Source organism: Dipodomys ordii, unplaced genomic scaffold, assembly GCF_000151885.1.
Source record: "Dipodomys ordii isolate 6190 unplaced genomic scaffold, Dord_2.0 Scaffold12, whole genome shotgun sequence".
Lineage (NCBI taxonomy): Eukaryota > Metazoa > Chordata > Mammalia > Rodentia > Heteromyidae > Dipodomys > Dipodomys ordii.
Genome location: NW_012267228.1, coordinates 1,344,428 through 1,355,682, shown reverse-complemented (window position 1 = coordinate 1,355,682; position 11,255 = coordinate 1,344,428). Strand labels below are relative to the sequence as shown.

Sequence of the window (11,255 nt, the reverse complement as noted above, 5' to 3'; positions counted from 1 at the left end):
GGCCTCCGGCCTCAGCCCCCGCGCCCGTTCACCCGGCTTCTGACCCCCCGGCCTGGCCACGCGCACGCCTTGGTTTGGGGCTCATGGCCGCGGGTTCCCGAGCTGATCGCGGGCGTGAGGATGGACCGGTGGCGCCCACGGGGACGTCGGTGGGGAAGCTCCTGAGGCCCGGGGAAGCTGAGCGCCCGAGGGCCCCGGAGGCTGAGGCCCGAGGATCGCGGTTCGAAGCCAGCCCGGGGAGGAAGACTCTTACCTCCAATAAACCACCGGAAAGCCGGCAGTGGCGCTGTGGCTCAAGTGTTAGTGCGCTCGCCTTGAGCACAGGGACAGCTGTCCCAGAGACAGCGCCCAGGCCCTGAGTTCAAACCCCGCAACCGACCAAAAAATAACCATCCTGGGGCAGCTTCACTTCCTCACCAGAAGAAAAGTCTGGCTTGGAGTTAGTGCTGTGAGGCTGCGAGACACTGCGGTGCCACCGTCGGCTCAAAGCACCTGTTGGACCTTTTCTTCTTCCCTGGATGTCAGAATTTGACTTTTTCTCTTCAGTATGCAAATATTCCCAGTCCCTAGCCCTGTTCTCTACTGCCTTACCTATTCTTCAGCAGTCTTGCTACCAGACCTTCACAGCTCTCTCCTGTGCTCTTTGCATGTTCAGTAGATCTGACACATTAAATAGTGGAGCTTTCTGAAGGACGCACTTTCAGGGTTTCATCTTTTCTTTGTGGTTTAAGTTGTTCTTTTTCTTTAATATTGTTGCTTAAAATTCCTGTTCCGCGTTAGTGTGCAGATGCTTTTGGTGCTGTCATAAAGGCTCCATGTTTCCTCCTGTTGGGTGCTGGCTCTGTTGTGTTCCTTTGTCACAACAAGGTCCATGCTTTGGAGGAGTTCGCAAATTCATGCTGTGTTTCTGGCCTTTTTCTCTGATAAGTTGCCTTCCTCATCACTCTTTCTGATTTTTTTTAACTGTTAAGCCTTTTTCTTGGAATCAGTTGTTTTAGTAGGCATCTTGTTTACTGAGTGATTCTTTTTTTTTTAATTTAATTTTGTTTTATTTGTGAACATACTGTACAGAGGGGTTACAATTACATGGGCAGGATAATGCGTACATTTCTTACCAAGCATTGCAGCCTCCTCCTTTGTTTACACTTCACATCCCTTCCCAGCCTCCCCTCTCCCCCCCAATCCCAATCCTTCTCCTTCCCCCCCTTCCCCCCCACGTTGTAAAGCTCGTTTTGGACATGACAACTTGTACTTCTCATTGTTGCAACAAGTCCACCTGTATTCTTAATACTGAGTGATTCTTAAGCTCCCTAAGTTATGCTCACAGTAATTTGAACTGGTAGTAGGTGGCAATGGTGGTTTTTTGAGACAGAGTCTCACCTTGGAGCCCAGGTTGGCCTTGAGGTTGACATCCTTCTGTTCCTACCCTTGGAGTCCTGGTAGGGCTTGACAGATTTTTAGCTTTGCTTTTGGCAAGTTTTGCCATGCAAAGGTTTTTAATATATTTAAGGTTATCTCTATTTAAAACATTTTAAGCCAGATGCTAATGGCTCACGCCTGTCATCCTAACAACTCAGGAGGCTGAGGTCTGATGGCGGTTCAAAGCCTGCCCTGGCAGGAAAGTCCGGGAGACTTATTTCCAATTAACCACCAGAAAACTGGAAGTGGCGCTGTGGCTCAAGTGGTAGAGCGCTTTCCTTGAGCTGAAGAGCTGAGGGGCAGTGTCCAGGCTGAGTTCAAGCCTCACAACTGACAAAAAACAAAAACCCCCAACATTTTAAGTTTAAAGGTTTTCTTCCACATCTGGGTTATGAAAATATCCCCCTTTAACAGTCATGGCTGTATTGTGGGCTGAACATAGGGCCTTGCAGTTGCTAGGCAGGTGCTCTGCCAATTGAACCCTACCTTTAACCCTTTTGTCTATATTTTTTGAAACAGGTTCTTGGCTAACTTTGCAAGGGCTGCGCTTGAAGCACAGCCCTCCTGCCTTTACCATCGGGCGGCGGAAATTAGAGGTGTGCAGTAGACTGCCTCCCCTTCAATAATTGTACTCGGGGTTGAACTCAGGTCTCATGTTTGCTATGTAGGCACTCTACCAATTGAGCTTTGCTTTTTTTTTTCGTGGGGCTTGAACTCTGGGCCTGGACGCTGTCCCTCAGCTCTTCAGCTCAAGGCTAGTGCTCTACCACTTGAGCTACAGCGCCACTTCCGGCTTTTTTCTTTTTGCTTATGTGGTGCTGAGGAATCGAACCCAGGGCCTCAAGCATGCAAGGCAAGCGCTCTACCACTGAGCCACCTTCCCAGCCCCTCATCCTTGTTTCTGAGACTGGCAGTACCATCACATCTATGCGTTTGTTCCAATTTAGTAAGAAGATCCTAACCTTAGGCTTGAACCAGGACCCGCCACCACATCCTCACACTTTGCGGCTGCAGAGGATGATCAGATACTCGGCTACACTTTTTGTGCAGGTAAAGCTGACCTGCGTGGCATAAGTGTTGCCCTTAACTGTGCTGCTCTTCAGCCTCTTGGTAGGCAGATCGGGGTCAATGGCTCATTTAATTATTTATAAAGGTTATAAGTCTATTGTAAAGGACATCTATAGAAAAAGCTAGTTTTCAGATAAAAGTAAAACTACTTTTAATCTTGTTTTCCTAACATAATCATCACATTCCATTTGCATAGATAGATCCATATATATGTGTATATATGGTAGTTGTAGTTAGGACATATGCTTGAATTTTATATCAGGCACTTTTTTACACAGTGCTCACATAACTTGTTTCAGTGGCAAGAACACTGCTTCCAGTGTGTTCGCCATCCTTTATTGGTTATTTGATGGCGTCGTATTTTTGCTGATTGATACTGTGCTGTGTGGCATCTCTTCTGTAGGCTGTGCTTCTTAGGGGCTCTTCTGGGGTTTACGCTAATGAGTCAAGGGCAGATTGAGCATCTGAGCTGGCTCTCACAGCTCACCACTTGGGGCTCCTGACAAAGAGAACCAGTGGGCAGGATTGCCCTGGCTGGTCCCTGCAGTGCAGAAACTCAGCCTTTCTCCTTTAATTAGTGACTTTTCAACAACCCAGTGTTCTGGGTGTCAGTTAGTTTAGAAGGACATCCATTCCCGTTCTCATAGAGGACAGATGACACGGGGTAGAATGTGCGCTACTTAAGAGGTGAGAAACACTACCGAGAGACGCATGGGGCCGGGGGGCTGGGCGGAGGCATAGGTCGGATGGGAGGTCAGGGCAGCGCCTCGAGGAGGGCTGGGCGGAGGCGTAGGTCGGTGGATGGGAGGTCAGGGCAGCGCCTCGAGGAGGGCTGGGCGGAGGCGTAGGTGGGTGGATGGGAGGTCAGGGCAGAGCCTTGGAGAGACTTCAGCGGGGTGAGCTGGATGCCGGGGAGGAAAAGCGGTCCATCTGGAAGTTGGCTGAGGCCCAGCGGAAGGGCAAGTTTCTCCTCCGCTGCTGCCGGTGACTATCACTCCAGAGTGGAGTGCCAGCCTGGGCAGACGGGGCTTGCCAGTCTACTCTGCCCTCAGAAGCTTTCAGTGTAACCTTATCTGTGACTCCCTACAGGAGAAGTTACTGGGTTTGATGTCACTGCCAACCAAAGAACAGTTTGAAGAACTGAAATGGAAGAGAAAGCAGGACCTGGAGCGGAAGAGGACCATGGAGAGGCAGGTGTGTGGACCCACTCATCCGGCAGCTGCGGCCTCCGCAGCCGTTCACGCCTGCCAGTCCTGGGAGCCACACGGCCACGGAGCCTCACGGCTTTGGCTTTGCTTTTGTCTGGCCGCACTTTCATCTCTGGAAACTTCCTTTTACAACCCACTGGCGTACACACTGTTAGACAGAAAATGGCTGAGCATGGCGGTGCTATCCTGGCAGTCAGCTGAGGCAGGAGGATTGGGAGCTCCAGGCCACCTGGCCACATGGAGTCCCTAATAAGAAAATGAGTCAAGATACAGTCTACACATAAATGGACATGGTAAAACCCCTTTGGATGACTTAAATAAAAAAATGAAAGGGCCAGAGTGTTGCCTGTAATCCTGGCTACTTAAGAGGCTGAGCTCTGAGGATCGAGTTTGAAGCCAGCCCAAGCAGAAAAGTCTATGAGACTCTTCAATTAGCAGCAAAAACCTAGAAGTGGAGCTGTAGCTCATGTGGTAGAATGCTAGTCTTGAGCACAAAAGCTCAGAGATAGTGCCCAGGCGCCCTGAATTCAAGTCCAGTACCAACATGGAAAAAATATGGGTGGCAGGTTGTAGCTTTATGGCGGAGTACTTTCCCAGCATGCTTACAGCCCTGGGTTTGATCTCCACCACTCTCCAAAATAAGGCCAAAAAAATGTGTGTTTTACACTGAGATATGGATGCTAGACTGTGGTGATTTATGAAAAGTATAGACTGATGCTAAGCAAGAATATCATGTCCCTTACATTCTGTTAGTCATTGTACTTATTTATTTTTTTTGTCAATCGTGGGGCTTGAACTCTGGGCCTGTGTGCTTCCTTCAGCTCTTCAGCTCAAGGCGAGCGTTCTACCACTTGAGCCACAGCGCCACTTCCAGTTTTCTGGTGGTTCATTGGAGTTATGATTCTCACAGACTTTTCCTACCCGGGCTGGCTTTGAACCGCAATCCTCAGATCTCAGCCTTCTGAATAGCTAGGATGACAGGCGTGAGCCACTGGTGGCCCGGCTGCATTGTATTTTTGAAGGTCAAGGCCAGCATCTCCTGATTTTAGCAGTTGGATATCTTAATCCAAAGGAGAGAAAATAGAGCGTCACTGGACGGGAGATGGCGGCTGACCTTGTGCGCTGCCTCTGGCTTAGTGTGGTGTTCTGTGGTTTTGGTGTCTTTGCAGGTATCCCTGGAGTCTCAGCGAAGACTTGAGGTGAGGCAGAGTGGCCTGTCCTCTCGTGCAGCCAATGGGGAGGTGACATCTCTCCGCAGGGGCCCTGCCCCCCTGAGAAAGGCTGAGGGCTGGCTCCCCCTGTCAGAAGGTCAAGGGCAGCGCGAGGACCCAGACCCCCTTCTCCAGCAGATCCACAACATCACGTCGTTCATCAGGCAGGCCAAGGCCGCCGGCCGCGTGGACGAGATGTGCACGCTGCAGGAGAACCTGCGGCAGCTGCAGGACGAGTATGACCAGCAGCAGACCGAGAAGGCCATTGAGCTGTCCCGGAGGCAGGCGGAGGAGGAGGACCTACAGCGGGAACAGCTGCAGATGTTGTGGGAGCGGGAGCGGGAGCGGGAGCAGGAGCAGTTCCGGGTGTCTTCCTTCCACACCCGGACCCGGTCCCTGGACTTCCGAGAACTCACACCCTTCCAGCTGGAGCCCAGCCCAGGGCCTCGCACCCACCTCACTTATGCCTTGGATCTGGACCCGTCCCCACCTCAGAGTGGCACGGCTCCTGAGACCCCTTCTCCTACTGTGGCTCGAGTCCCCGGCCAAGGCATGTCACAGCACAGTGACACGTCTTCCCTGAACCCGTTTGCCCAAGGCCTTTGCAGCCCCACAGAGGAGGGTGTGGCCAGCCCTGCTGCTGCAGAGGCGGCCCTCTGCCCCGCAGCTGCCACCCTCAAGGAGTACAATCCTTTTGAAGAGGAGGAGGAGGAAGGGGAGCAGGAGAAGGCATCGGGGAATCCCTTTGGTGACCCGGACAGGCCCGGGCCCAATCCCTTTGATGAGGAAGATGACCACCCCCCCCCAGGGCCCTCCAGCCCTCCTGCCCCTGGGAACCCCTTCGAGGAGCCCGTCTGCACCAACCCCTTCGAGGTAGACAGTGATGAGGCCGAGGAGCCCATTGAGGAGGAGTTGCTCCTTCAGCAGATTGACAACATCAAGGCCTACATCTTTGATGCTAAGCAGTGCGGCCGCCTGGATGAGGTGGAGGTGCTGACTGAGAACTTGCGGGAGCTGAAGTGCACCCTGGCCAAGCAGAAGGGGGGCCCTGACTGACCGGCAGGGCAGCAGCCCCGGGGACATAGAGGAATGGGCTGGGGGGCTGAAGGGAAGGAGGCAGGGAGGGCAGCTGGTTGCACGGGGATTAGGGGTGGGCATCTGCTGTATTGTGCTGGGCACTTTGGGGCATTTCTACGCACATACAACAGGAAGAATCAGCATTCATTTGCTGGCTTTCCTGCTTTTGTTGTTAAATTGCAGGGGAAGGAGGCCCCCTGTCAAAGGGACATTCCATTTTGATCACTGAGATCTACTCAATGCAGCTGCTGGGCATGGCAGAAATGGCTGCCAGGCACCTCTTGGCCCATTTGCTGCTACCTCACTTTGGTCTAGGTGCATTATTACAGGGTAGCCTGTGATGGGGCCTTTCCTGTAGCCAAGACGGGCAGGTCCGCCTCTCCAGCAGAAGCGAAGTCTGGGGGTCCCTTTCGCCAGGCCTCCTCTGCCCTGCTCAGAGCTGCTGCCCATGCAGTGGAAGGAGGTGATGCGAAGGGAGGAGTTGGGCGCTGGGGGGCCCAGCCCCTTGGGACGGAGGAGGAAGGGGGTGAGCCCGTGTCTGTTCTCTCCTCAGTTTAAGGAAGTTAAGCAGGGGTGTCAGTTTGAGTTTGATCATGGGGATTTTGGAAATGAGTGGTAATGTTGGGGAGAAGTTTTTACCTTAGCACTGGTCTGATGGAAGGCTCTTGGGGAGCCTCCCTCGGGGCTCTGTTGGGGGGCTCTGCTGCGGTCTTGTGAAAGGACCCAGCATGCAAGTCAGTAATTGGTGATCAGGAAGCTTCTGTGAAACGTCATCAGGAGAGAGAATTGAAAATTACTTTCAAGGCTCTTGGGTGAGCCTTTCCTTGAGGTTCGTCCTGACCTGTGGCACTGATGAGCTATTTTCTTACACTTTCAGTATTAAGAAACGGCAGTGTTTGGGGAGGTTCAGGCCAGGATCACGCCCGTAGCCCTGTAGTACTTGAACTGTTGAGCGAAGGGCAGGAAGGGAAGGGGTGCGTGCAGCTCTGCTGCCCTGGCTGGCGGGAGCCACGCCCACAGCACCAGCCCGCATGTTGCCACCCACGTGTGCTCAGCTCTGGGTAGAGTTTCTGCAGTTACACTCATTAGGTAATGAACAGTTACTGACCACTAGTCACTTTATGTCCTTCACCAACCCTTGGCCATGCTTCCACCTTGCTGGTATGAGAGTTGAGACTCATTTCCCACATTCTGGGAAGGTTCCTCTTGATAATGGGAATGCCTGAACTCTGGGCATAAAGAGCTTCATTTGTGTTTACTGGTTGTGTTTGTTTAGCACCTTCAGGGGCTTTGGGCTAAAGGAAGTCCTGCAAGAGTGTGGGTGTGGGTGTGGAGGGCCCTTTACACACAGGTTCTGTTCAAACAGGACTGGGTGTGGGTTGCCAGTGTCGGCCAGGTGCCCGCCTGGTGTCCTGGGCCGGACACCAGATGTTGCCTGTGTGTGCCTCTTTCTTCCTGAGTCCCAGGTCCTGACGGCCATTCCTGGGATTCCGGCTGGCAGGCCTGCGCCTCCCTGCTTAGACTATCGCTTCCCTCTGCTTCCCATTATCATTGCTGTTCTTAGAGAATGTGTCTCTTAATATTAATTAGCATTGATTCACTGACTGAAGTCAATACCATCTAACATTCTGTAACTAGAACCTAGAGAAACACAAGAAACACTTTTTTTTTTGGCTGGTCCTGGGATTTGAACTCAGGGCCCAGGCACTATCCCTGAGATGCTTTCTGCTCAAGGCTAGTCGCTCTACTACCTGAGCCACAGCACCATTTCTGGGTTTTGAGTGGTTAAGTGGAGATAAGAGTCTCATGGGGACTTTTCTGCCTGGGCTGGCTTTGAACCGTGATTCTCAGATCTCAGCCTCCTGAGTGGCTAGGATTACAGGCGCGAGCCACCGGTGCCAGGCTACAAGAAACACTTTTGAGAGCTAGTTTCAAAAACCTTAGTTTTTGAAATCCAGCTCACTGGATACACTAAAACTAAAAGCAGATTCCTTGGGTCTTACTCTCCTGTGAACATGACTGGAGAGAACTCGCCCCTCACACACACGCCTGTACCACTTCCCAGAATTCATGGGTTATAGAGACAGGTTGATAGCTGAGAAAAACTGGCCTTCCTATGAATTGTAACCACAATTTTGTGTTTTTACCTCTTGTGAATGTACCCCTCCCCCTCCCCACCGCCTTTCAGGCCACGCAGCTCTCCATTAGTGAGGCAACAAGTTCTTGATGTGAACACACATCATGGTCTCAGATGGAGGAGACTCTGGGGATTTGGGCATGAAGCTGGCTGCTTCTTGTATACCTTGTTTGTAGTTCCTGCCAAATAACTAAAGACACTAACTCACTGCACTTGCTGTCTCTGCTGACTAAAATGAGCCATGGGTAGGTTGGACATTGGTATAGTTAGGCGGAGGGACTTCATAAGTCGCTGGCTGGAGAAGTCGTTCAGGTTGTTATCTGGGGGTGGCTGTCAGCTTGGGGGTTGCTGATGTGCATGCACTACTCTGGGCCATGTATCAGAATCCTTTTTCTAAAAAAATAAAATAACAAAAGTGAGTGGTTGGGTCTGTATTTGTTGCATGTGTGAGAACCACCACAAAGCAGACTTCTCTCCCTTGACACGGCTTCTGAAGACTGCCCCAACCCCTGTGATGCTGCTTGGTGGAGGCCCCTGGATGAAACCGGGGTCCCCTGCCTCCACAGAGGCTGCACCCCCGAGTTCCGGGCCCACCGCACCGTCATTCCTGCAGTGATTGAAGGATCCATTTTACACAAGCACGGTGCAACACCCTTTGCTCTCCTCTGCATTTTTCACTGGAAGAAGCTGAGGCTCAAAAAAGTGGAGGAACTTAGGACTTAGTGCAGGTGTTGCACTACATTTCACATTTTGAGCTCTGCCCCAGGCCTGGAGTATATTCATCTGACAAAGGGTCAGGTTTGAGGGGTTAGCCTGGCAAGGGGGCCAGTCAGTGGGGTGAGGACTGAAGCCCAGGTTTCCAATCCACTTTGCCCTGAGTGGCGAGGAGCATTTGAGCTGGCTGAGACGGGGGGACACCTGTGGCCGCGGGCTCAGGTACTGGGTTAAGCACAGAGTGACAGGAGTCATGGTGGGAAGAGGTTGGGTACAATGACTGCCTGTGTCTTGGAAAAGCCCACCTCCCAGAATCTACAGATTACTGAGCGAGGAAGGGCAGCCACTGATGCTCGTCAACAGATGACTGAATGGTCCCAGCTCCCTCGTTGACAGGTGAAGAGGGGCGGGACTTCCGCTGGGATCCAGCCCTGCTTTCTGCACATGCTAGGCACACACCCTTGCCTGCTTTGTGTGGAGACCCCAGGTTTCTAATGTACAATTCTCATATGTGGATAACTGAAAAGTGCTTGTGATTTTTATTGAGACAGGTAGAATTTGGAAGTTGCCAAGGAAAAGCTGGATGAAGTGAAAATAACTTGGAATCATCAGACAACTGGAATCTGGAGAATTGAACCCAGAGACACAGTCAGGATGTGAGTGGCTATGGCCGGGGTGGCTGTGTGGTAATTGTGAGGGACTGCTGCGGGCTGAGTGGCCCAGCAGGGGAGGGAGGTCTCTATGCCAGTCTGCTTTGCTTGATTCTTTGGTGAACAGCAGAGAAAGACCCTTTAAAAGCTCCGGCAGAGAGGCTTATAACAGTGGAAGGGACCACCCAGGGGAAGTGCTTTCTTCCTGTCAAGGCCTGCCTGCCTGCCACATCCGAGGAGGTGGCACTGGTGAAGGTCACAGCCAAGGACACAGCCCATCAACATCTTTTGCCTTAACCTTAAGGTCCTAGAAAGTACCCCTCCTTTATCCGTCACCATCCCAGTGGGGCTTCAAGAAAGTAAGCATGGATCATAGATAAGACAGCTGCCAGACAGACTGAGGAAGAATGTAGAGAAGCTGAAAGCTAAAGGGAGACAGAAGCAGACACCAGAGGAATCTGGAGCCTTTGGTACAACTCCAGCTACACCAAACATTCAACACAAAGAGCCAGATTAACACAAATCATCACATGAGGTTTACTTACCCCAGTTCCTGTTATTCAACACAGCGATATTGCATCACCTTCAACAAGCATGCTAAAGGGCAAGAGAACCCCTCCCCCCCCCCAAAAAAAAACCCAGCAAGACTGCAGTGATGGCAGGAAATTTAGCATGTGTAAATGGTTATAGATGTACCCCTAGTGGTAAAGAAGAACAGGTGGATGTTGAAGCTGATGTAAGGGAACTCTTTTACGAATCAAAAAGAAATACTGGGAATAATAATAAAGACTGCTATAATGAACTGAACAGTAAATGCTATGAGCTTAAGAATGTGCTTGAGGAACTCAATGTAAATCTGCCTTCTGAAATCAAAGAAGAAAATGCAAGAATGGTGAGCTGATATCAAAACATGTTTTAAAAATACATGCAGTTGGCATTCCAACAAGAGAAGGAATGAAGTGGATAAGAACTTCAAGGAGCAAGCTGGGGCGCAGCTGCAGAGCAGCAGCTGTGGCCGGTCTGCGCCCACCGTGGCCGGGCCGGCCTCTTCCTCCCCTTGCTGCCACTGCCTAGGACTCCTCAGGAGCCTCAGGTGCATACTTCCTCTGCCGGGAAGTAGAAGAGTATGAGTAGCAATATGCGCCCCAAGTTCAAGTGCCACCCCAATGGCGACCTTACTGGCTCTGTGAAAAGTTTTTATGATTCTGATGAAGAAGAGGACTTTTTTCTAAGGAAACCATCAGGACCAAGATTTGGACCTAGAAATAATAAAATTAAGCACGTGCAGAATAAAGTGGATGAGGTTATTGATGTCATGCAAGAAAACATTGCTTAGGTAATTGGGAGGGATAGATGAACTGCAGAACAAATCAGAAGGCAACTGCTTCTAGCAACACATCGAAAACAACTCTGAAGGCAGGTGTGGTGGCTGCATTGAGACATGACAAGACGCCGGGCGCCGGTGCTCCCGCCCGTTACCTAGCCACTCCGGGGGCTGAGATCTCAGGATCGGGGTTCAAAGCCAGCCCGGGCAGGAAAGTCTGTGAGAACCTCGTCTCCAATGAACCACCAGAAAACCGGAAGTGGCGCTGTGGCTCAAGCGGTAGAGCGCTGAGGGACCGCGCCCAGGCCCCGAGTTCAAGCTCCAATCCTGGGGAAAAACAAACCTAAACGACAGCCACCGAACTCGGCACAAACATCAAAAACGGCCTCTGCATGTTTCCTTCAAGGGCTACGAAAGAAGCCGGCCACCGAACAGGAGAGCGCGGCG

General features: G+C 51.5%; 2 protein-coding genes across 2 annotated transcripts in view; both read left to right on the top strand.

The window, feature by feature from the left end:
• Positions 1–7,696, top strand: part of Rbsn (rabenosyn, RAB effector) — a 29,256-nt gene extending 21,560 nt beyond the window's left edge. The window contains exons 10-12 of the mRNA XM_013010573.1: positions 2,367–2,469; positions 3,577–3,681; positions 4,865–7,696. Of these exons, the coding sequence (XP_012866027.1) occupies positions 2,367–2,469; positions 3,577–3,681; positions 4,865–5,962 (1,306 nt within the window). The 3' untranslated portion in view covers positions 5,963–7,696. The remainder of the gene's footprint in view (positions 1–2,366; positions 2,470–3,576; positions 3,682–4,864) is intronic.
• A 2,926-nt stretch (positions 7,697–10,622) lies between these two features.
• Positions 10,623–11,255, top strand: part of Mrps25 (mitochondrial ribosomal protein S25) — an 8,007-nt gene continuing 7,374 nt past the window's right edge. Inside the window, exon 1 of the mRNA XM_013010333.1 lies at positions 10,623–10,787. Within this exon, the coding sequence (XP_012865787.1) occupies positions 10,623–10,787 (165 nt within the window). The remainder of the gene's footprint in view (positions 10,788–11,255) is intronic.